The sequence below is a fragment of the Crocuta crocuta genome, unplaced genomic scaffold (genome assembly GCF_008692635.1).
Source record: "Crocuta crocuta isolate KB4526 unplaced genomic scaffold, BGI_CrCroc_1.0 scaffold884, whole genome shotgun sequence".
Classification (NCBI taxonomy): domain Eukaryota; kingdom Metazoa; phylum Chordata; class Mammalia; order Carnivora; family Hyaenidae; genus Crocuta; species Crocuta crocuta.
The window spans coordinates 1,057,377-1,083,955 of NW_027529549.1; the positions used below are offsets into that span (position 1 = coordinate 1,057,377).

The window sequence follows — 26,579 nt, forward strand, 5'->3', positions numbered from 1 at the left end:
TTTATTTTTCCCCAATGATGTAGTCTCAAAGGAAAAGAAGTAAGCTCAAAGTGAGATCAGTATAGATCTCTGCTTTCTCATCTCATTTTTAAGCCTTATCATATAAACCCACATCTGTTAGGAGAATTTTTATGGTTAAAGGCAGTAGAGAATGATTAATATAAAAAATCTCCAAGTGGGAAGAGATTGGTGATTCAGCCCTGCTAAGCTCCAGGTACTGGGCAGAGGCTGTGAAGGCACCTGCCAAGATCCATCCAAACTGCCAGCCGTCATGCGGTATCTGCCTTACACAATTCCTTACACATGAACTGAATGTGAGTTCAATTTTTGGAGAAGTGGAGAAAAAGTCACCTTCATACAGAAGAGGCTAATGTAGAAGAGTTCACTAAAAAATGACAAAGTCAGAATACCTTTGGTTATTCTAATGAAGAATCTAAGATCTTTAAAACTACTTTCAGGGACACCCAGATAGCTCCGTCGGTTAAGCATTGGACTTCGGCTCAAGTCATGATCTTGTGGTTCGTGAGTTCAAGCCCCGCATCACAATCTGTGTTGAAGCCTGTTTTGGATTCTGTGTCTCCCTCTTTCTCTGCCCCTCTCACGCTCATGCTGTGTCTCTCTTAAAAATAAACATGGGACGCCTGGGTGGCTCAGTCGGTTGAGCGTCCGACTTCGGCTCAGGTCATGATCACACAGTTTGTGGGTTCGAGCCCTGTGTCGGGCTCTGTGCTGACAGCCAGCTCAGAGCCTGGAGCCTGCTTCAGATTCCGTGTCTCTCTCTCTCTCTGACCTTCCCCTGCTCATGCTGCCTCTCTCTCTCTCAGAAATAAATAAAAACATTAAAAATTTAAAAAATAAAATAAAATAAACATTAAAAAAACTTAGAATAGTAAATACTACTTTCAAAATTGTTTTATATTTATCTCACTACAGAAGTAAAATAAATAAATACAAAGCTGGAATGTATTTAAAGTTCAGAGAAGAAAATAATATTAATATTTTGATATTAGCATTTTTAATATTCTAAAATATTTACTTTCAGCTTTTATATAGCAATATATATGTAATAAAGAGATAATAACACCATGAGAAAAATTGTTACCAGCCATATAAAAGTGGCTTCTGATCAAACCCTAGCAAATCTTAACTATTACCCATTTTTATCTCCGATGATATGATGTCATATTTTTGTTTTCATATCTTTGATTATTAGTGAGAATAACTATTCTTTAGTATTTACATAATTTTTAATTTTTATATTTAAGTTAGCTTGTAGAATAGAGCAAACTTTCCATTTTGTTTTTTTTTTAAGTGACTTAAAGGTATCACTTGCAGCAATTGCCAATGTAGATTAACATTTATGTAACATTTTGTGTTAAGGATTCATATGTAATATAAAAGTCACCAAAAGACAAACAAAAATAGAGCATTACCTTCTTGCTCATTATATTCATATTAAACTATTCTAATATTTGAAATTAATTTTCTCAAATTGCAACCTGTTCTTATAAAATTTTATAACAACGAAATATAAATTCTCCCATGTGCTCTCCAAGCCACTCACCACAGGTAATTACTATTATAGTTTAATGTATACATTACTCTATGGTCTTGCTAATTTATATAGTACAGGTAAATACATATTATAGGGTGGGTTGCAACCAGGGAGGTCATATTATAATAGTTTTTGAAACTTAATTTTCCACTTAAGAATATAGAATAATATATTTTTATATCAGTACATGTAAATCCACCTCATTTGTTTTCTTTAAGATTTTATTTTTAAGTAATCTCTACACCCAACATGGGACTTGAACTCACAACCTGAGATCAAGAGTCGCATACTCTACTGACTGAGCCAGGCTGGCACCCCTACCTCGTTCATTTGAATGGCTTCTTCTCAAGATTGTAACATTTAGACATACAAATGTGTTTTATGATTTGTTTTCCCACTTTATACATAGTAAAGTAATAAACATCATTGCACATCTATATTTGGGCTCTATGTGTGTTTCAGGAACAGAGACTCTTAGAAATAGAATTGCTCCATTAACGTGTATGTGTGGGGGCGCCTGGGTGGTTCAGTCAGTTAAGCGTCTGACTTCATCAGGTCATGATCTCCTGGTTCACAAGTTTGAGCCCCATGACGGGCTCTGTGCTGACAGTTCAGAGTCTGGAGCGTCCTTCGGATTGTGTGTCCCCCTCTCTCTCTGCCCCTCCCCTGCTTGTGCTCTGTCTCTCTCTCTCTCAAAAACAAAAACATTAAAAAATAAAAATTAAAAACATAAAAAATAATAAAGTGTATGTGTGTCTTCAGTTTTTAAGTCACTGCCAAAGTGCCCCTCATGAGTAGGACTTGCCAGTTTAAAGTTCTAGCAAGAGTATATGGCAGCATCCATTTCTCTACACGTTGCCAACACTGGCTATTATCAATGTTTTTAGAAACGTTGGCAATCTAATAGCATTTTGTCTTAATTCTTACTCTTTAGTTGTTCCTAAGTTTTCATGCACTTTTTCAAGAACCATCCCCATGTACATGTTAAGGAATGACTGTAGTTTAAAGTGTGTCTTGATTTCCTCTTCCATTCACTTTTTAATATTGGATCTCTAAAAACATTTATAATTAATGTCTAATTTGATTGGATGGTCGTCAGAGAATGTGCTCGGAAATAACTTATTTGGCCTCATAAGAGAGAAATCCTATGGCTGTCCCTTTCTAGCAGCCTGGTGATATTCTTTGTGCTGTGTGGCCATTTGGGTAACTGCTGAGACGTAGAGTTGCTATACCATTCCCACTAACCGAACATGAACAGAAAACCTACTTTGAGTAATTATTTCATGATTGCTTTAAAAACCTTTATTGTCCATATGTGGTGTTCATATTTCTATATAATAATTGCATACACACTACGGTCTTTGGGCTCAACAATCAGCTAGTCCTTCTCCCTGCCTCCTAAAGCTTTCCTGTCTTAGAAGCAGAACTTGTGCCTTCCTATGTTTCATAAAGTTTTGTATTTATTTTCCACATGACACATATCTATATTTGCCTTAAGGCCTTCCACAAATTTATTCTCGAAATCTATTTCATTTCTATCTGATGTTTAAATTCAGTGTTTTCCTTAGATCATATTATATATCCCATACTTATATCCATGTCTATATTATAACTATCTGAAAAGTCAGCTTGCAGAGGGTTCAATAAGAAACATATTATCACCCTAGTTACATAATCTAGAAGCTACTTTTTAGTAACAGACTAAGGACTCTAGATCACCCAGTTCCATCCTCTCATTTTACAAAGACATGAATTAAGGAAAAGTGAACTTCCCGAGGTTATCCACTTAGTTGGTCATGACTCACTTTCCTTCTGAACTAATGATCTAATGGGTATTATTTCTTTGAAAATTAAAAAAAAAAAATTCACACAAACACCTTTGATCTGAATCAAGAAAAACAATTGTAGGTTAACTTGCTTCAGCATGTATAGTGTGTAATTCATTCTGGTTTAGAGATCATTATTCACATTCAATCAGTGAATGTTCACAAACAACATTGATGAGTCTCAGCTTTTTGCATTTGAACGACTTCTCACATTGGCTGCCCTTCCTTTCCAGATTGTATGCAGCTCCAATGATGATATTGGTGTCCAGATTTGTCAGTTTATTTAAGCTATTTAACCAGATTAGTGTAGGCTTTTCCTCTGAATCAACTACAGACCTAATTTTTGCCTTAGTCCTAAATCGTCTTAACAGAGGGGTTTCACAGCAATAGCAAGTTTGATTTCTAATATTTAACAAGTAGTCTGAACTTACTTCAAAACCAAAATTTGAATGAAATATTTTACTTCACTGTTGTGTTTCTGAAGGTGAATTAGCCTAATGTGCTTTTCTTCTTTCAACATTCTTTACTGAGCTTTCTCTAATTTTTCATACAAGATCTGAAATATTTGGCCAGATACACATACTGACATAGAAACTAGTATTTTGAACTTGATAAACATAGATATAGAGGACAACCTTTCCAACTACATTTAGGATATAGAGTTGTCTGGGGTGCCTGGGTGACTCAGACAGTTGAGCATCTGACTTCAGCTCAGGTCATGATCTCACAGTTGATGGCTTTGAGCCTCACATCGGGCTCTGTGCTGACAGCTCAGAGCCTGGAGCCTGCTTCAGATTCTGTGTGTGTGTCTCTCTCTGCCCCTCCCCTGCTTGTGCTCTGTCTCTCTCTGTCTCTCAAAAATAAACAAATGTTAAAACAAGATTTTAAAAGGACATCAAGTTCTCCCAAGACAAACACTATAGTATTTTCAGCTCGTTGTTTTGTTTTATTTCTAAATATTCCACTTCTTGCTCTTCACTTCTTCTTTGGTTTCCTTTCTTTCTTCTGCAACCAGATCTTGTCATTGGCCAGGAATCTGTTTTGGTCCCCTGTACTTTTTTTCTTCCCATTTTTTTCTTTTCCAAAGGTTTACTCCTTATATAGATTCAGCCCTCATCTTTATGTGCATAACATCTTAGTCTACGTCTCCTTCTCCTATTTCCCCCTCAGGCTCATAGCCCATTTCCTGAATTATCCCAAATTCAACCCAAAGTAAGTATGTCTGAAACCGAGCCTATCATACCTCATACCTACTTGACCCTCCTCCCCGTTTAGTTGGTGGAAAACATGTGTCAGGTCTCTGGAACTTGAAATATTAACATGAACTATCATTTTATTTCTGTCTCTCCTCTTTATCCAATTCACACCAGTCAACTGTGGTTTTCTGATGTTTATTTTGTAATGTTACTCATATATTTGAGTTTCAATCTACCTTTAAGAATTGCCAGGTGATCTTTGAGACTTTTTCCTAATCTTCTACCCACAAATGCCACATTACTCTTCCTAAAACTTGCTTTCAAAATTAGGACCTCTCTTTAGTATCCTTCAGATACAGTTAACGATCTAGTGAAAAGGACGAGATATTTCAGTTTTGGTGACTATTGCATGATTGATTTGGACTACTGTTTCTCAGCTTCCTCATGTCATTCTCTGTATTTGTTGGTTTGAGTTCCACAAACAGGCCTCTCACAAAGCCTTGGCTATTTTACTTCCACACTGCCCCTCCTTATTTCTCATACTTGAGTTAACCTTGTGATCTTCTTGATCTACCCAAATTCTTTATACTCTTCAAATTCAGCTTAAATCCCATCATTACCTGAAAATACTGCTTAAAATTATTATGGCAATTCTGAAAAAACATCTGGTCTTTGCCTCCCCAAACCTTTTCATCTGTTTTGTCATATTAATAGCACATTTGTCATATTAATATCACACATGTAAAATCTAAATAGCCTTCTATATAAGTGTTAGGTAAGACATCTGAGCTTAAGTTTAAGCTCTGTGACTTCCAAGTTGCATGATTCCTAAAAAGTGCATAATACAATACACACTGAGTCTCAGTTTGCTCGTCTGTGAAATAAGTTGGGCTAGATTAAATAGTCCTCAAGTCTCTTTCAGCTTATGATCCATAAACTGATATTTAAGGACATTTTGTGCGATATAGTATAAAATATACTCTACTTTTAGAAAATAAACTCTATTATAAAATAAACTCTAATACGTATTTATTTGGTGATCATTAAATTTCTCAAGCCCATGCCCTTATAAGAATATTTGAACTTTAGAATCAAAATAATAGACAAACTATAGAATTGTTTTATTTCTGTTATTGTATGAAACCAATTTTATTGTTTTTTTGTATAGTTTTATTGTATAATTTTATTCTGAGGCTTAGAAACATTTCTAGAGGAAGCCTTATTTAAAAGGAATGATTATTTCTAAATGAAGGTATCACTTAGAAAAGTGCCTGTCAAGGTAGCCTTAGAGCTGAGTCTTTTTTTAAAAGAAGAGTAGACTTTCCATTGGTCTCATGCATAGAGAAGGCATTTTAGGCACAGAGAAAAGATTGACCAAAATTCCAGAGTCAAAGAAGTAGAGGTCATGTTCAGGGAATTCTGGTGATTAGTGTCACCAGAATCATTTTCTGCACAGAAGAGCAGAGAGTGAACAAAGAGAAAGATACAGCCTTTGAGTCTGGGTGGGCAGAATATTAGAAGAGTGTATTACTCACCCAGGGAAAAAGTAATTGGAAGGTCCAGCCATTCTAAGCTTTTTCAAAGTTGACAGCTAAATCAGTTTGCATAACGGTACATAGACCTACCCACCTGCTTAGTTTCTAATGCAATTTACTGAAAAGTTGTGTCTTCCTACACACTTCTTTATAACTAATGTGACCTATTCCAGATAGCAGTTTTACAGCAGCAGTAGTCAACATGAAAAGCTCTTTTTTTCATGATAATTTTCTATTATCTTTCTGGTCTACTGAGTTTCTAAGCAAAGTTCTTCTTGTTCTTTTGTTCCCTCTCACAGGCTTGCGAAAGTTGTGCTCATCTCATTGTGAGCTTGAGAAGAGTGTGTGGGCTGCCAAAGGCAAACACAGTGAAGGTGAGTTGTGAGGGTGCAGTTTCAGGTGCTCGCACCAACTTTGCTTTTCAGTACAATGGAGTAGCAACTGCAGAGTCTTTGTGCAGAGTGAAAATTTAGCACTAAAGTGAGGATCACATTCATGTGATTAATTATCAGTGTGACACTTTAGCTTATCATGCAGTTTGCAAAGCACATTCACAGCTGTAATTTTATTTAGCTTTATCCAGGCTTCTAGAGAAACTGCATTTATTTATAAATGTCTTATGCAAAATCTTACATATAAAAACCTTTGTACCACTTGTTTTGAAGAAATGTATTCCCATTTTAAAGTAGTATCTTGGTAATCTTAGTAAGTATTAATAAATTAATCAACTAAANATATATATATTTACTTATAACTTTTTTTAAGCTATTTTCTTTTAAGTTTATTTAATTTGAGAGAGAGAGAGAAAGAAAGAGAGTGAATCCCAAGAAGGCTCCACACTGTCAGTGCAGAACCCAGTGTGGGGCTCTAACTCACAAACCATGAGATCATGACCTGAGCCAAAATCAAGAGTTGGACACTTAACCAACTGAGCCACCCAGTTGCTCCAACACTTACTTACTTATAATTTTAATGTAAGATATTTAATGTAGATTTTATATGGTTAATTTTTATATATAGGCAGTCCTTAAATTATGGTGGTTTAACTTACAATTTTCCATTTCACGATTGTGCAAAAGTGATAAGCATTTAGGAGAAACTGTACTTTGAATTTTGATCTGTTCCAGGCCAGTGATATGCTTAGCAAACGCCCTCATGATGCTGGCCAGTGGAAGCCACAGCTCCCAGCCACCAACCGCACAATCACAAGGGCAAAGAACCGATGTACTTAGAATCATCCTGTTCCCATACAATCTTTCTGTTTTTCACTTTTGGGAGAGTATTCAGTAAATTACATGAGATCATCAAAACTTTATTATAAAATAGGCTTTGTGTTAGATGACTTCGCCCAACTCAAAGTGTTCTGAGCACACTTAAGATAGGGTAAGCTAAACTATGATGTTCAGTGGGTTAGGTGTATTACATGCATTTTTGACTAATGATATTTTCAACATATGGTGGGTTTATTGGAACATAAACCAATGAACATATCTACATAAAACAGCAAACTGCTCTAAAAACCTTAAAAGTTAAACGTTAACAATAAACGTTTATTGTTAATAATAGGTAAAATAATAATAGGTAAAAGCAGGTAAATGCAAACTATACTTAGCAATCAACTTTTTTCCTGGGATCCAGTTGAGAAAGAACAAGGCTATTAGTTAACCAACTGATTGGTTACTGAATAATAAAGTTAATTAAATTGTCATGGTTAGAGAATAGATCACCCAAAAGGCAGATAAGTCAAACAAGAAAACATGAAAACAGAGAGGCAAACATTGAAAATACTTGTTAGACAGCCTTTTAAAAATTTATTGTTTTATTAAAATATTTTTAAATGTTTATTTAGTTTTGAGAGACAGAGAGACAGAGTATGAACAGGGGGCAGGGAGCAGAGAGAGAGAGAGAGAGAGAGGGAGACACATAATCTGAACCAGGCTCCAGGCTCTGGGCTGTCAGCACAGAGCCCGAAGTGAGGCTCAAACTCATGAACCATGACATCATGACCTGAGCCAAAGTCAGACACTTAACTGACTGAACCACCCAGGTGCCTCTAGAGAACCCTTAATGGGAGAATTTACTCTAGCCCAAGATATCCCCCTGCCTGCACACCATATGGAGATGAGTACATTGAGCTACCATAACCTAGAGCTATTAACGTTTCACATTGTATCACTCACTTTCCTTGCCTTGATTCTAGGCTTGACATAAATCTTTGCATTAGAATCCATTTTCCAGTGTGTGTATTTTGGGTAATGTATATCCTGAATATATGCCATTACTTCCAGTACCCAAGGCAGTATTGTTTTCCATGACATAGGAATAATTTTATTAGTATTGTATTGGTATCATTTTATTCCAGGCTTATTGAGATATTGACATATAACTTATGTAGGTTTCAAGTATACAAAATGATGATTTAATACATGTGTAGATTGTGAAATAATTACCACAATCAGGTTAGTTAACAGCCCTTCACATAATTACTTTGTGTGTGTGTGTGTGTGTGTGGTAATGATTTTTAAGATCTATTCTCTTAACTTTCAAGTATATAATACAGTATTATTAATGATTGTCACCATGCTGTACATCAGGTCCCCAGAATGTATTCATCTTATTGTTGAAAGTTTGTACCGTTTGACCAACATCTCCCTATTCCTCTACCTCTGTGCCCTGGTAGCCAACATTCTACTTGGTTTGTAAGAGTTCAACTTTTTCAGATTCCACATGTAAGTGAGAACATACAATAATAGTCTTCCTCTGACTCATTTTACTTAGCAATGTGACACACTTCATATTGTCACAAGGTTTTTTGTTTTTGTTTTTTTTTCAGTTGAATAATTTCCACTGTGTGTGTGTGTGTGTGTGTGTGTGTGTGTGTGTTTATCCATTGACAGACAACTATCGTTGTTTCCATGTCTTGCCTATTGTGAATACTGTTTCAATGAACATGTGGGGTACAGATATCTCTTTGATGTACTGTTTTCATTTCCTTTAGATCTATATCCAGAAGTAGAATTGCTAGATCATGTGGTAGCCTGCTTTTTATTTTTCTGAGGAAGCTCCAGGACTCCCTTTCATCTGCATCCTTCCCAACATTTATTATTTCTTGTCTTTTTGAAAATAGCCATTCTAACAGGTATGAGGTGATATCTCATTGTGATTTCAATTTGCATTTCCTTAATGATTAGTGATGATGAGCATCTTTTCATGTACTCAGCTATTTGTATATCCTCTTTAGAAAATGTCTATCTAAATTCTTTATCCAGTTTTAAATCAAATCTTTTTTTTTTGCTTTTGAGTTGCAGGAATTTCTTTTACATATGGAATATTGCAATCTCTTTATAGGTGGTTTGAAAATATTCCCCTCACTCCCATTGGTTTCCTTTTGTTGCTGATTGTTTCTTTGCTATGTACAAGAAAGTTTTGTCACATTTAGCTTGCTTTGTTTCAAACCACTTTATTTAGGTATGCTTGACATACAAAAGCTGCATTTAATTAATGTACACAACTTGATGAATCTGGAGATAAGTATACACCTGTGAAATCATCACCACCATCAATGCCGTGAAGATATCCACCACTCCCAAAACTATCCTTCTGCCCCCCCCTTATATTTCCCCCAGAAAGGAGATTAGTGGTTACTAGGGGCTGGAGGGAGGGGAAAACAAAAAGTGTTGGTCAAAAATGTACAAAACTTCAGTTATGCAAGTTGATTAGATTTTGAAGATATAGTTATGGTATAGTTAATAATCCTGTATTATACACTTAACATTTTGCTAACAAGGTAGATTTTATGTTGCCTGCATTTGTTTGCATCAACAGACTTTGTTACAATTCCATTGTTACAGTTAGTCTATCCAAGCTCCTTATAGCCTCCTTGATAGTTCTCTTACTCTCCACATAGGGTTTGTTAACTCATCTTGTGACTCTATCTTCAAAATATATGCATATCTCAACTACTTATTGCCTTCACTGGAACCACTCTGGTCTAAAATCTCATTACCTCCCCCACGGGAAAATTGAAATACCTTCTAACCAGTGTCCACTCTACTACCTCCTCCCGCCCCTCACAATTCTCTTCTTGACAGAGCAGCAACAACAATTACTTTAAAACCTAAATCAGTTAATACCACTCTTGTGTTCAAAAACCTCCAAAGGCTTTTATCTCATCCAGACTTTACTTAAAATGAGCTGCCACACCCAGTTCCCACCCCTTATTTCAGTTTCTTACTGGTGATCTCATAGAGCACAGGGCCTCCTTGCGCTTCCTCTCACCTCTGGGCTGTTGCATTGTTGTGACTTCTGTCTGGAACCTTATTGCTCCAGATGTGTGCATGGCTTATTGCTGCTTCACCTCTTTCAGGACTTTGCTCAAATGTCATTTCCTCAGAAAGATAATAAGTGGCCCTTCCCTAGCCATCATACTTAAAATTGCATGCCTTTCTCCCATTCCAAAGCACTTATTTTTCTTCACAGGACTTATCTGATATACTATCTTCTGTTATTTTCATAATATCTTTTCTTCCATCAGATTGTACACTACATGGGAGAAGAAATCTTGCTTTCTTTTTCTGTTTTGATCACTATCGTCAGTGCCTAGAACAGTGCCTGATTAAATGGTAGGTTCTCAAAAACAGTGCTGATGAACTACACAGTAATCTATCTTTATTGTTGAAAGTCCATTTAGTACTATACTAATTTCTCTGGGGTGAATTTTAACATTAATTGAGATCCTTGGAGAGCAGTCTCTGCTTTTCATTATATGTGTCATCAATATAATCATTAGCCAAACCAATGACATGTGTGTGTGTATGTGTGTGTATGTGTAATATCCCTAGTGTAAAGCAGAGCACTGCCTCTCACACTAAAGACTGATAGCCTTCCTGTCTTAAAGCCAGATTCGTTACTGTAGGGAGATTCACATTATTCTTCTGGCATTAAGGTCCAGATGTTCCTCTTAATTTATTAAAGGCTTCCCTCTTAAGAGGCTCTTATTCCTCTGGACATGGTAGATGATTAAATATCATAGGAATATAATCATTTTCCATTTTCTTAGGAAATCCTGTTTTCCATTAATTCAAAGTTACTGATGGTGGATATAATTTAATCTCCAGTTACAAACCATAAATTGTTGCTCCTGTTTGCCATTTTATTCCTATATAACATTCTAGAAAATCCCCATCTTAGCACCTACCCATTCTATTCTGCGAAGAAAAAGAAAAAAAAATAAAAAAACCCAGCAGATCTGTAAAAAAGAATATGTGCGGTCGAGTGATCTTCCTTTATTAGGACATGTGCTCATTCATTCATTCATCACAGCATTAGAGTAGATTTCCTTTGCAAAAGACACTGAGCTAGGTGAGAAACTACATGAAGAAAACTGAAAAGAACATAAGATTCAGAATTAGGAGAACCAGGTCAGACTGGAGCGTATAATAACAGTGTGACCTGGGCTTATAATCATATTTTTAATGACGAAAATGAAGTTGATAATACACATTTCACAAGGTTAGATTTTGTATGAGTACTGAAAGAATTACTGAGTTGAAAACCAATTTATAACATGCTATATGAATAGAAGCCTTTTCATTATCATGTTATAACAAAAACTGTATTTTTATATAAAATTAAATATAAATTAGTTCATAATATAATAAAAAGGGAAGTATATAAGAAAAGAAGAGTTTGAGGATCCGGGGCAAGATGACAGAGAGGTAGGGAGCTCCATACATTTTTCCTGAACCCATTTCTCAAACAGAGAAGGCATGAAGTCATAGGACCCTGGGCCACAGAAGTTTGGGAAGAAAAAGAGACAGAATATACTGGGAAGGAAACCTCATAAGGCTGCCTCAAGAAACAAGCCAAACTACACATGGTGGAGAGTCCCAAATACACTACCAGTAGGGAAACAAAATAACCAAATGCTCAACAAGAGAAACCAAGAGACGCCATCCAAAGAACACTTCCTGAACAGACAGGCCCTGAATAGTCAAAGAGCCCTCTCTAATACAGCAGAACTTGCAGGGGCAAAGTGTACAACAAGCTTTTAAAATTAACAAGAGATAGAAAGCTAATCAAAATGATGAAACGGAAGAACTCTCCTCCAAAGAAGAGATTGAGAGAAAGAGAACACAAATGCAAAAAATGTCTTCTCAACTTAATTCAAGAGGAGAGGAGTACATAAATGTTAATAATCAAAAGCAACATCTGCCTGTCCATAAAGAGATAGAAATGCAATTTGCGGGTCCACAATCAAAAGTTTAATTTCATTGTGGCAAATTCCATAAGGCATTATCAACAGAATAGCAGTTCAGCTGTCTTGAAATGGAAGTAGCTCACTAGAAGGTCATTTGTCCCCTATTATAAGATGGCTTAGGAGATGATTATTGCACTAATACAGCATAGCAGTCAACTACATGAGCTTCAGAGTCATATTTAATTTTTTCCAAATCTTGGTTATGCATTTCCTTAACTAGCTGCAAGATTCTGAATATATTACTTAATCCCCCTGTTCCTCAATATCCTCATTTATAAATTTGAAATAATAGTACTGACCTCATAAGGCTAGTACAAGGATTAAGATAAGTGGTTTGCATACTAAGCTCACATTAAATGTTAATAGTACTGACCTCATAAGGCTAGTACAAGGATTAAGATAAGTGGTTTGCATACTAAGCTCACATTAAATGTTAATAGTACTGACCTCATAAGGCTAGTACAAGGATTAAGATAAGTGGTTTGCATACTAAGCTCACATTAAATGTTAATTGCTGCTATTCTACTTGTTAATGGTATTATTATTGGAAGTGAGGCAGCATACAAAATTCCTGTTGCCAAAAATGGATTTTCAGGAAAGAATGCAAAGAAATGAGTTGACCCCTTGGTTTAAGTGAAAGTGGCAAGTTGGCCCCCTCTTTTTTTTTTAGTTATTTATTTATTTTCGAAAGAGAGAGAAAAAGAGAGAGCAAGTGGGAGAGCATCAGAGAGTGAGAGAGAGAAAGAGAATCCCAAGCAGGCTCCACACTGTCACACAGAGCTAAGTGTGAGGCTCAAACTCCTGAACCATGAGAACATGACCCGAGCCAAAATCATGAGTTGGAGCTTAACCAGATGAGCCACCCAGGCGTGCCTTCCCATCTTTGTTTTCATTTTTGTCTGTCTACTTACGTATATTAGTGTGTCTACTTTCCAAAGCTCATGTTGTCCATGGTCCTTCCCTGCAATCCCATCTGGTACTCAAAGATTTTGGCTCTTCCTCTCTTTAGAACTTCAGGATTCACAAATCAGGGAACACAAGAAATAAGTAAGTGATAAACTGATTCAAGTCATATTAGTAATGACTTAATGGGGTTTTTTCTCCATTTTTAACAAGAGGTGTTCAATGACTATATTAAGAAGCAAAAAATAAACACTTTATCTGGGTATTGTAATCACCTCCTGAACCAAAAATCATACCTTGTAAATACAGACTCATTATCATCATCATCAATCCATTTAACACTCCTCCGCACAATGAGGGATCTATGGTTCAAATATTTATTCTAGGATGGGCTCACCATAGTTTCTGGTTTGTCAGAGGCAGTCCTTATTTGTAGCTGTTGTCCCGTTCAATGTAATCATTAAGAGTGACCCCTTTCATACTCAAAAGTATGCCAGTCAGGGAAATAATTTTCTGATGACGTTAGTACTGGTTAACACAAATGTCATAGCTATTGACAGACCAAAATCACATGGATGCAGAAAGACAAGTAAATAATTGCTATATGAGATAAAACTGTTAGAGTGTCCAGACTCGAAGCCAGATTGGCTGACTCTAAAGTCAGAACTCTTTCCACAATGTAAGCTGTTTTAAAGTTTTACATTAAATGTAAGAGACCTGTCTTACAGAGATCGGAACTAAATCTAAGAGAAACAAAATATACTCAGGCACATCCCTTAGGACGTAACAGAGCATACATTTTAACTGGTATCTTCTGAGGTCAAGGCTGCATACTTTCCTAACTGTCTCCCTGTTTGGAAACCAAATACTAAGAGTGACACTAAACATAACAGTCATTGCACTGAAGGTACAATTTGGTGATGCATCTGTTAAGAGAAATAGAAACTGAGAATAGGACTAATCATTAGGGACGTGACTAACTGGCGCGAAAGAATCAGAACAATTCATGATTCTATATAATTAAGTTTTCAATTATTTAGTAAGATGAAAAAATTCAGAAGAGACTTCATGTGGGCTGATCTATTCAGGGAAGAGGTGCCACTGGGCCTGGGAGAACTTGGATGATGAACAGCAAGAAGAGAACATTCCCTAAAGAGGAAACAGAGGGCTGTTTTTGTGAAGCAGTTCAAGGACTACATTCTGACCCAAACAGAGTTTGTGCTGGGAAATCCAGAGAAATCAGGAGGATAAAATAGGTTGGGCCAGATGATGAGAATGTCTTTAGTGTTTAATTTTGTTTTCCCCGTACGTATACATAACTTTACATAAATGCATACCTGTGGTTATTCACACGCTTTTGGATATATAGTTGTTTCCTTTTTCTCTCTTTTGACTTCCATCTCAGCCTGTCTCCTTCCATCCAGATGTATTCACCTACATACCCATATTAACCGCCCAGCATGTAACTTTCTAAATATTTTCTCCCTGTCCAGCTAACCAGATAGATGCCCTGCTAGGATAAATCATAATTTGCCATATCGCTGGGTGAGTTTTATTTCCAGAGTTTTGTTACCAAGACCAGTGGTACAATAAACAAACTTGACTTATGGGTCATTATTTGTGGCTGCTTTATTTGAATGGGATAGACTTCTAAGAGATGGGTTATTGGTTAAAATAGGCTCTAATGCTTCATAATTCCATAGCAATGTATGAAAAAGTGCTTTTCCCAACATCCCCTATAAAAATAGATATCATGGCTCCTTTCCATTTTTGCTAATGTGAGGAGCTTAAAAATATACCTCACTATTTTAACTTCTATTTCCGTGACTACCAGAGAATTTTTTTGTTTTAAATTATGATTTTTTTTAGATTAGAATCTTACAATGTGGTCTGTAAATACTCTGCATTTAAAAAATTTTTTTTAATGTTTGTTTATTTTGGGGAGAGAGAGAGAAAGCACAACCAGGGGGACGGGCAGAAAGAGAAGGAGACACAGAATCAAGAGCAGGCTCTAGGCTCTGGGCTGACAGCACAGAGCCCACATGGGGCTCAAACCCATGAACATGAGATCACCTCCTGGGCCGAAGTTTGACACTTAACCAACTGAGCCACCCAGCTGTTCCAATACACTGCATTATTTTTTTTCTGTCTTGCTTTGTTTTTCCTTCATTTTTTTTTTCTTTTTATCAACCAGGGTTCCATCAGCAAAGCAGAAAGAGAAATATTTTAAGCAATATGGAATCAGGATTTATTATAGGATTGAGAACTTACCCAATTGTAGGAATTTTGTGGAGAATAGTCCATAAAGGGATGTTGGAGAATCAGAGAAAAGCAATTAGCCAGTTCTCCTGAACACGTGGTGTGGCAGACAAACCAGAGTTTGTCAGGGAATCTGGAGTGGGACTATGATGGAGCACTGGTGGAGCAGCCTATGGAAAGACTATCACCTCTGCACCTGCTATTGCCATGGCATTTCCATAGAGCAAGAAAGAGCTGGACATGGTAATGGGAGAAACAAAGGCTAGCTACAATCCGTCTGCACCTGTGTCATTCTCTCATTGCTTGTAAGCACAGTGACCTTCAGAGTAAGTGGCTGCTGCTTTCCTTCATATTTACTGGACTTGCACAAATTCCTTTTTGATCAGCATTAGCCCAACCACATTGGGAAGGCAATTCTGGAGAACATGGTTGTAGTTTAGTGAAGTTGACACAAAAGGAACATAACAAAGCACATGATCAGTTTTTGTGAACGTCTTCCAAATACAAAGATAATGTGTGATCTTACAAACTTCTGTTAAATGCTCATTGATTATAGTAGGTCAATCTAGATCTTTATTTGTTTACTTTGGTCTATTACATTGTTTAAATTTTGGGGGAAGTATATATTGACTTCCATTACAATCGCAATTTTATTGATTTAATCACCCAGTTGTTTTGCTTTTATATTAATGGCAGTACAGTTTGGCGCATAAATATAGGACTTATATCTTATTTATAAATTATACCTTTATCTTTATGTAGTGCTCTTTAACATTTTATTCCTTATAATGTGAAATTCCATCTGGACTGATAAAATTGCTGGACTTGCTTACTTTTTTATTTGCATACCTGAAATCATTTTGACCACCATGTTATTAGTTTGCATAAAATATATATATTTTTTATTTTTCACAGAGTACTTATTGATTTTAATCCAATTTAAGTCACTGTCTTTTAGTGAGGAATAAAGAGTGCTTATATTTGGAATATTGGCCAACATGCTTGACTTTATTCATTCCATTTTATTTTAAATGTAAAATTTATGTTCTCTGTTGAGCACACACTTTCTTTTTCCTTGTTTTTCCTGGTTTGATCAAGGTGCAATATACTTCATTTTTTTTCTCCTTGGACAATTTATTGTTCTTTCTCCATTCATTATATATTGTTTTTTATTTTCCTTGTTCTCATAATCAAATGAGTTAAACAAAATATTCATATTTAGTATTTATGTTTTAATATTAAATTTAATATTCATGTTTTCATTTGCCTCTTGTTTAAGCCCCTCCTCAATAAAAGAAGGTGTTAAAACTATATTCACCTTCTATTTTTCCTCTCTAACTCTCCTTTCTTCAGACTTCTGTAACATTCTTATTTAGCCCACTCCCAGCTACCTGAATTTGTTGAAATTAATAATCAGAATTTATTCTATAGTGTTTTCTTTTCACTAGCTTTTGATAGTTCTTATGTTAAGTTTCCCTGGAGTGTGTATTATTATCCATTTGAATTTAATTAGGTAAATAAAGATTTGATGCTATTATATTTTACTCTTTTATCTTGAGATCCCTTTTATAATTCATTTTTAAGTAAAATCCTTAAGGTTTTTTTCAAACATACTACATAAGTTATACATTCCTCAAATTATTGCAAATTTTCGAGTGTCTTTTTGTACTTGAGAATAATTATATCTTGAGTAGGTATGTGATTTTGAGAGGAAGTCATTTATATCATCAACCTGAAGAAACTGTTCTAACTTTCAGCATTGCAGATGGAAAAAGTATCATGGCAGTCTCTTTTCTGTTTTCTGTAGTCAATATTTTACTGATTCCTAGGTGACAAACCTTATTTGAAGACTGGAAAACATAGTTATGAGAGTTCAAAGGTAAACTTTATTGAAGGGGACTGGGGACAAATTCTTGTTTTTATTGTGCAAAATGTGATGCTGTAGTGGCTTTTGTTTGTTTGTTTGTTTTGTTGTTGTTGTTTCTGAAGGGTTCAACCACTGTTTTATAATAAAACACCACAACCATGGAAGACTTGGAACTTAAATGTTTAGGGCTTATATAACCATTTACTATCTATTCTTAAAGAAATTACAAAGATGTACTTTTTTCTGGTATAAAGCTTGCAAAGACTAAATATATATATATTACATTTTATATTATATTATATTATATTATATTATATTAAAATATATCCTGGCTGAATTTGGCACGTACATTCCACTGTATATTTGTTTCTTTTTTTTTAATGTTTTATTTATTTCTGTGAAAGAGAGACAGCATGAGCAGGGGAGAATCAGAGAGAGAGGGAGACACAGAACCCAAAACAGGCTCCAGGCTCTGCGCTGGCTGTCAGCACAGAGCCAGGCGCGGGGCTCGAACCCATGAACCGTGAGATCATGACCTGAGCCAAAGTCGGACGCTTAACCGACTGAGCCACCCAGATTCCCTAATATTTGTTAAATGTATTAAAAGAAAATATGTAGTTTCCTTCTATTATTTGTAGAAATTATAGGAAGGGAAGAAGAAGAACTTTATTTGATATAAAGTATGATTTACTGAGTATTTTTCAAGATAACATTATGTGATCATCTACTCAGTGATGCTAACATAAATTGTTTAGATTAATGAATATCAGGGGCTATAACTGATATACTGATTATTGATACATAAATGTTTTCAAGTTGCCAATATTTATTTTTATGTAAATTCAATGGTGTCACATAAATAATTAATTCAGTAACCTTTTCATCCTATAACTTTTATTTTTAACAAACTGTCTCTTCATCATAGCATGTTTAATTTCAGACCCTACTCGAGTTCATATTGCCACAAAGTCTCTGTAGATTTGAATCAGTGAAGATTTTCTGTACTATTTCTACTATTTTCCTTTGGAGAGGAAAGAGGCATAATCCTAGTCAAACCAGCCACAAGAATTATTATTTCTGAAGTCAGAGCACATGAAATTGTCTTCTAACTGAACAGAATCCTAGAATATAAGGGGCAGAACAGACCTACGGGAACATTGAATCCAACAACTTGAACCAAGAAGGCAAAGTGATTTGCACACCGTTAGAAGCTGTGCCAGTTCATACATCAGAGCAAGACTCCAAAAGCAATGCCATCCCTCCCACATTTCTCTGATAGGCTAGAAAGGGCCCTTCCAGGCCAAGTGCTGATTTGCTTTTTTCAATTTTAAATCTGTACTACTATTGGATTAAAATGGCATAACAACACTTTCTACCCAGACTATTTTTAAATACTGTTGTCATTTTCTATTTTTTACACTTATTTTTCTAACATACGTCACATTCATTTGGTGGTTAAGGTGGCTGCTTAACTTACTATCTAAAACAGGACACTTTAAAGTTTGAAGCCATTGATAATTACACTGTGACAAAAAGGAACCCAGAACATAATGTCACTCTAGGAATAAATAGACAATACAGTTAAAATATCAGTAAGCAAAATTAAAAGAAATAATTACTTCACCCTTTATCTTCTTTATGTAGACTTTGCTTTGTTTTGAGCTTTTTTAAAATCATAGATCTATGCATATAATTTTTTTGCAAAAATTGACCTCACATTGCAATATTCTTTTGCAGTTTGTTACTAATAAACAACATAGTGGGGTGGCTTAGTTCATTGAGCTTCCACTTCTTGACTTTAGCTCAGGTCATATTCCCAGTGTCATGGCATAGAGTCCCACATCGAGCTCTGGGCTAGAAGTGCTTAAGATTTTCTCTCTGCCCCTCCCTCAATACAAAAAAAAAAAAAAAAATCAGGAACCTTTTTCCAGTAAATAAATATTCATGCACACTATCTCTTTAAAGGATTTCTTAATATTGCATTGTTAATATCTTTGGGAAAATGCCAAGCCAGCAGACACATTCTTTGCTACTGCTGGACTGCTTATGTTCAAATACAGACCACAGTGTATTCACAACCAGTCACTCCAGCCTCCCAGGGCCACACATATATTTTCTCCGAAAGAAAATAGGTAACTACAGAAGCTGTCTTCATTTCCACCTCCTACTGGCAAACACCCCAACAACCAATATAGCACAGGCGTAAGTCGGCAGAAGCATCAAGCTATCAGAATAGACACTAGCCATAGAAAACTAGTACTTCTACATCCAGAACTCCAGCTAAGTTTCCATGGAAAACTTGCCTTTTTAAAAGCATGGAAATTCACCAAAATGAGGTAAAGTGGTCAAGATGACCAGAGTATCAGTTTAAGAATTTATGAAGATGAACAGATATAGAAAATAAATCAATAATTATTACAATCATAGATTTTCTAAGCAAAGCAAAACCAGTCTTTGTGAAATTATCTTCCAGGAGTAAATAAAATCACAGAGCATTATAAAGCCACAGTCTTGCATGCTCATTTTGAAAGACAATTAATACACTGGACTTCTATTTAAATGTCTCCTTCTTAGACTCTTAGCAAACAAGAGAAAAGTTTGTGCCTGCTTTCAAAACTATGCATATATAATACATAATACAAACATGGTAAAATGCCATGATGTTAGTCATATTCTATAGGAATTATAGGAGATTAAGTTCACATCTAACAGGCTTTATAGTGCGTGGATGTGGAAATAAAGGAAGGTTTCATCTTGGAAATGGCATTTCTCTGGGGCCTTAAAGGAGAGTATGGGTTGAGAAAACTTGAATAGGATAGGAGTTTTAGGATGAGCATTCCAAATGCAGAAAACAGCAGCAGCAAAAGCAGAGAGGTCTATGAGGAAGGAAACCATTGTAGGACCAAACAGAGTGTAAAAGAGCCTTAGAAACAAGATTAGAGAGTGCTGAGAGTAGATCGTATGGTAGAACAATCAACACGGACTCCCTTCTATAGGTAACTTGAAGTAATGACAAGTTTTTCCTTAGAGCCGTAAGATTATATAAAATGTTTATTCCACCATCACCTACTTTGTTCCACACATCTTAATGCTCTCTTCTTAAGCAAACCATTTTGTGTCCCTGTCTTTTCAAAATACTACATGATAATGAGGTGCCTGGTGGGCTCAGTCAGTTAACCTTCCTCTTGATTTCAGTTCCGATCATAATCTTGTAGTCCGTGGGATTGAGTGCCATGTAGGGCTCTGTGCAGACAGCATAGAGCCTGCTTGGAATTCTCTATCTCAGCCTCTTTCTCTGACCCTCCCCTAGTTGTGCTCACCCTCTCTCAAAAAATAAACATTAAAAAAATAAAAACAACAATAAACAAAAGTCCATTATCAGGACAAAACAATGGAATGTACAAAACTCCATTGGGACTGTCCCTCCTGAATGCTTCTCTGAGCACCTAGCATGGCTGTCAGCAGGACTCAACTGTTCTTATACTGTCACATGCAGTCAGCAACCCTAGGCTTCTAGGGAAGCAACTGTTAAATTCTACTCCACCCCTTCCATGTATCACAGCACTGTATTTTCTGAAGGGCCTGTTTGTGCTTCTAATAAAGTAGGGATAGCAACTCCCACCAAGAAAGTAGTTCATATATTAAATATAAATATATATAAACATAAAATATATAAATGACTTGAATAGAATTCCCTTTGGTTTTGCATAAGGAAGAAGACAGCTACTCAGGCCACTAAAGCAGCATTTTTCTTGAAGTCATTTTAAAATTTTAAATTAATTGCTTTCTTTACTTATTCATTAGTGAGCATTTAGCTTGTGTGAAAGGAACTATACTGGTCTCTGAAGAAACAGATATTCAACATTCAATCCGCTCTCAAGGAGATGAGAGTCTCTTTATAACAATGTCTCTGTGGAGCTAGCTCTCCCCGTCTTCCTTACTCTTCTCAAATAAACCCACTACCAATGTGACTTGGTTATTTCATTTGGCCTCTTATTTTATTTTGTTTGTATGCTTACTTTTTTTTTTGAGAGAGAGAGAGCATGAGCATGAGCATGTGGGGGAGGGGCAGACAGCGAGGGGGAGAGAGAATCCCAAGCAGGCTCTGCACTGTCAGCACAAAGTCAGATGTGGGGGTTCCATCTCATGAATCATGAGATCATGACCTGAGGTGAAATCAAGAGTTGGACGCTTAACCAACCGAGCCACCCAGTCACCCCTCATTTTGCCTTTTAATACCTTAAATAATCGGATTTTCTAAAGGGAATGACTGAAAAGAGAACTGCTTTATTTCAGGTACCATTTAGGCAATGAGAGCAGAATTGGCAACCCAATTTCAATTAAGTCATTTACTCAAGACCCAAAGAGGTAACGGCAGAACTCTCACACACAGTTCGTTTGATAGAGCACAAAACAGGGCAACTCACAATTGGCTGAGCTGAGTATTCATACTTTGGAGTTCAAAGGAATAAAAAACCTCCTGTGTTGTAAAAACAGAGTTTCTTACCTTTCTGGGAGGCAAAAGTTAGTATGGGGCCTGATAAATTAATCACCTAAGGAGGATGGGAGACAGGTGGTGAGCTCTGGGAGGGCGAATGCATTGGGACCTGAGCAAGAAAACAAAGCTAAGTCCAAGACTGAAAAAGAAAAATTAGAGTCGTAGCATGATAGATAAGGAGACCTTTAAAAATATATGTATAAAACTGGTATCAAATCAATATATATCATTTGATGAAAGTAGAACATAAAAAAAAATGGAGGTATAAAAAAATCAGCCTTAATCCCTACTTGCAAAATTAGTTATTTTATAGACATTTCAGGATGCTTCTTTCCAGTCTTCTTTTTCTTATTTTGCAAAGCATAGTCAAGATCATATAACGTAATTGTGTTCCCTCACTGAACATTATATAAAATATTTTCTCATCTTTAAAATTTGAAGAAAGAAATTTAAAACCAAAAATAGTAAAAAAAAAATTTAAAAATCAGTTTAGCCATCCTTGATGAAGCTTTTATATATTCATTCCTAAACTTTCTACAATGGAAATGTCAGATTCAAAAATTTCCTCTTCTCATTTAATAGGAAGATTTATTTTTTTAGGAAGGTCTTTGTTCAACCCCACCCTCCAGCCCTTGCCGCTTTCAAAGCACACACACATACACATACAGCTTTTCCTTCTCTTTGCATTCCCTTTCCTGTAAAGCAGATGGTGCTTGAAATTTTCTAGGGTCCTTACGAAAGCTGTTCCTCTAGCAACCTTCCTTAAAAGACTGATTTTAAAACAAGCAAAGATGTTCTTTGAATTCCCTGCTAGCCAATCTGTCAGTCCAGCCTAAAATATGTCTAATTAAAAGTAATCAATTTTATGAGAAGATAATTTAATCATAGTTGCACTGCCGAGGTGAGGGTGCAATGGTGTTAGAATTACCAAATCACCTTTTTTTTTTTACAAATAGTTTATTGTCAAATTAGTTTCCACATAACACTCAGTGCTCATCCCCACAAGTGCCCTCCTCCATGCCCATCCCTCCTCCCCCCCCACATCCCCAAATCACCTTTTTTTATAATTAATTTTTAATGAGGTTCTACTTCTTAGCTCACTCTTAGCTCCAGTGCACACAACCTTGCCTACAGCTGAGTTGTGGTTGGAGAAAATCAGACATCAGCGAAAGAAGAGATTCCAGGAAATTGAAGATGTGCTTCTGCCTGGAAGTGGAGAGTAGAACCATAGGTTTTTAATTCTTTCAACTGTTCCTCCTGATCATGAATTGAATTAATGCTCATATTTCAATGTTTCTGATTCTAAACCTAGTGATTTAAAAAGGGTTTTTTAAAGAAGATCAGGAGGCACCTGGGTGGCCCAGTCAATTAAGCATCCAGCTCTTGATTTGGGCTCAGATCATGATCTGGCGGGTTCATGGGTTCGGGCCCCACCCAGGACTCTGTGCTGCCAGCGGAGTTGCTTGGGATGCTCTGTCTCCCTGTCTCTCTGTCTCTACCTCACTCGTGCCATCCCTGTCTCTCTCAAAATAAGTGAATAAACTTACAAAAAATAAAACAAAAAGAAGATCAGATCCTCATGGGTCATAATTATATACTTTTTTAAAAAAATCTTTATTTCTGAGATAAAGAGATACAGCGTGAGCAGGGGAGGGTCAGAGATGGAGGGAGACACAGAATCCAAAGCAGGCTCCAGGCTCTGAGCTAGCTGTCAGCACAGAGCCCGACATGGGGCTTGAGCCCACGAACCGTGAGATCATGACCTGAGCCAAAGTTGGTTGCTCAACCGACTGAGCCACCCAGGCGCCCCTCAATGGGTTATAATTATAGCAGTGTCTGGTATTTGTTGAGCTTTACCTTCCTGCCATGAACTAGTCTTTAAATATATTATTCAATTTAATCCTCACCCAAGAAATTGGGTGGTATTAGAATTCAATGAGTTGGACTGTAATTGGAATGACCTGTGAGTTGAGCTACATTAGAATTTTAAGTGCAGATGAACAATATATAATAAAAGCACCCTCAGGAATTCATTTATTGTGTTGGGTTTCAGTGCCCGTTTCTGTAAAATGAGGTTTTCTGCAGACAGTCTCTGAGGTTTGTTCTAGATCTTCCGTTGGAGATAAACTCACACTGAGTTAATTCTTTATAACCAAGTATTTCTTCAATGCCTGCATACTGAGCTTTTACTGAATGTTCAACATCTTCCTTCTGGAAAATCTGTTATCCTTCATTAAAGACAGCTGCACATTCTTTGCTATTCCTTTCACTGAGCGTGGACGCCAATTTCTCTCTTCTCCAGGACTAGCCTTTGAAAACCCAAGAGGAATCTAATCAGAACCACCAGGCTGAGCCTAGCCAACCTATGAAATATCATGAGAGATAATAGTTTCAGAGTGGCTGGCATCCAGTCATATGTAACTGGAACATCTGCTTGTTCAAAGCTGTATTCCCTTTTCTGCCCTTATATTATGCACTGCAGGTGAAATCAAAAAGCATATGATAGTAGCTCAACCTGTGTGAGGTTTCGAAAATCTTGAAACCACCTTGTTTTTCTCTTTTTCATCTGCTTTTACTTGTATTCTTCAACTGGTTAAGTTGGTCTCACAAACCTTCAAAATTCAGGAAAGCATAGACTCTTTTGCTTTTGTTCAGTAAGGTTACATCTTCCACAAGGAACTAAAAGGTGTGAATCAGGCAGCAGGACGAGGAAGGGAAGAGGAAGAGAGACTGAAGAATGTGTTGAACTAGCTTCTGATTCTCTTTTGGCCAAGGTGGTTTGGCCCTCCCAAAGTTACCTCACCTGTTTGGTACCAGGTGTCTTTCTCTCAACAAAAGGTGCTTTTTTTTTTTTTTTTTTTTTTACCATTTTAAGAATTATTTGTTGTTCTGGGCCTCAGTTTCTTTTACAATATTAAAATAATGTTCTATCTGCCTTATAGGGCTTTTGCTAGGTTTACGTTAAGTATCATGGAGAGTGTTTTCACAGCACCTGTTACTGATGTCCTGTACCATCATCATAGGATTCAAAGCCGCAAAAGCTGAAATACAAGAGGGTAACTCACATGCAGTGCTGAACTACACATTTAATATAGCTTATCTAATAAAACCATTCTGCTGGCTACGTGGAAGTTATCCATATTTCCTATCTGCAACTTTAAAAGGGAAAGACAAAAAGGTCTCTGCATCTGCTGTTGCATTCCTCTCAGGAGAGAGAGAGATCAGCTTTGCCCTTCTACAAGTGCCCGTGTTTACAGACCAACTTTTAGGAAATTAAAACCGTGCCCGGCTATAATAACTAGCCTCAAACTTGAAAAAGAGGTAATTACTTAGTGGCTCCAGAGATTTGTTCGGATTTATTTATAGTCCCTAAGAAAAGTCCTCCCCTCTCTCGCCAAGCAAACCCAACACAACACCCACCCACACTGCGGCAACTGGACGCTCTGGGGATGCGAGGTTAATTCCAGGAGTAGCCGCTAAGGGGAGCTGGACGCTGGACCGCCCTCCGCGTTGCCATAACAACGGTGGGCGCGCAGCTTTAGGAGCGAAGTGCCGGCTAAAGCAGGTGTCGGATTGCAGCGCGCTCGCGGAGGTTCGGAGATTGTGTGGAGCCCGGGAGCCTGTCAAAGAGTCTGGTTACTATTCCTCAGCCTCCCTCTAGGACAGCTTCCGAACCCAGCGGGGACGCACAGAGTGAAAATGGTTCACCATTCAGGCTCGATTCAGTCCTTTAAACAGCAAAAAGGTCAGTTGGAATCTTGGTCCCCCCTTCCTAAGGGCGTCACATCCCCTTCTGCATGCCCTTGCAGTTGTGTAGGAGCATCCATTCCAAGCTAATGCGACTCAGAGGTGGAGAACTCTCTGAAGTTAAAAAAAAAAATGTTCTTTTTCTTTTCTTCTTTTTTTTAATGCATCTTCACTCCGCATCCAAGATGAGTCTGATTTCTGAACCTCCGCACGGTCCCTGGGAGAAGCGGAATTCGTCATTTCTGGGACTTGATTTAATTTATTATCTCTGCTAAGACTGCTTCATTGCATTGCAGTAAACCAGCTTAGTAGGGTTTGTCTCATTAAGCCAATAGTGCTTTGAGGTTTGAAGACAGAAATACTGGACCATGTTTGCCCCAGTCTGTGATTCAAATGGTTAAGAAGCTTCACAGGAGCAAATCTCTTGTTCGAGACGCTTTTACCCAATCCTAGATAAATGAATTTTGGGAGAGTTCCAGAAGTTGGCCTGTTGAAAGGGCTCTGAAACTTTCTTGGAAAACTTAATTTTACCTGTGTCCTATGCTTGATTCTGGGTTTCAAGCTTTTGCTATTGTTGGTAATTTCCTCTTCTAGGGGCTTTGTGTTATCTCTCTCAGCTTCTCCTTCAAGTTTCCCCCTGGGTGCAGTGGTATGAGTCTCTATGCTTATAGCCAAATTAAGAAATATTCCAAGTTATCCTCACTCTTTGGTCCTTATTCCTTACCTTGTTAAAAAGTATTTTTATACAGCATGTTAATTTTTAGGCATATCCCCAGTTTTTGAGTTTGTCCAGAAATATTTACTAAACAACAATGCCATTTTATTGACTTAATTATGGTAATGGTAATTATGCCATAGTTGACTACACGATACCTAAGATATATGAATTCTGTAATGTAAGTTGGCTCATTCAAACTTCATTCAAAGCGAAGTT

General features: G+C 36.8%; 1 protein-coding gene across 1 annotated transcript in view; it reads left to right on the forward strand.

The window, feature by feature from the left end:
- Nucleotides 1-26,579, forward strand: part of ANO3 (anoctamin 3) — a 398,432-nt gene that overhangs the window by 113,173 nt on the left and 258,680 nt on the right. The window contains exon 2 of the mRNA XM_077761423.1: nucleotides 6,412-6,486. Within this exon, the coding sequence (XP_077617549.1) occupies nucleotides 6,412-6,486 (75 nt within the window). The remainder of the gene's footprint in view (nucleotides 1-6,411; nucleotides 6,487-26,579) is intronic.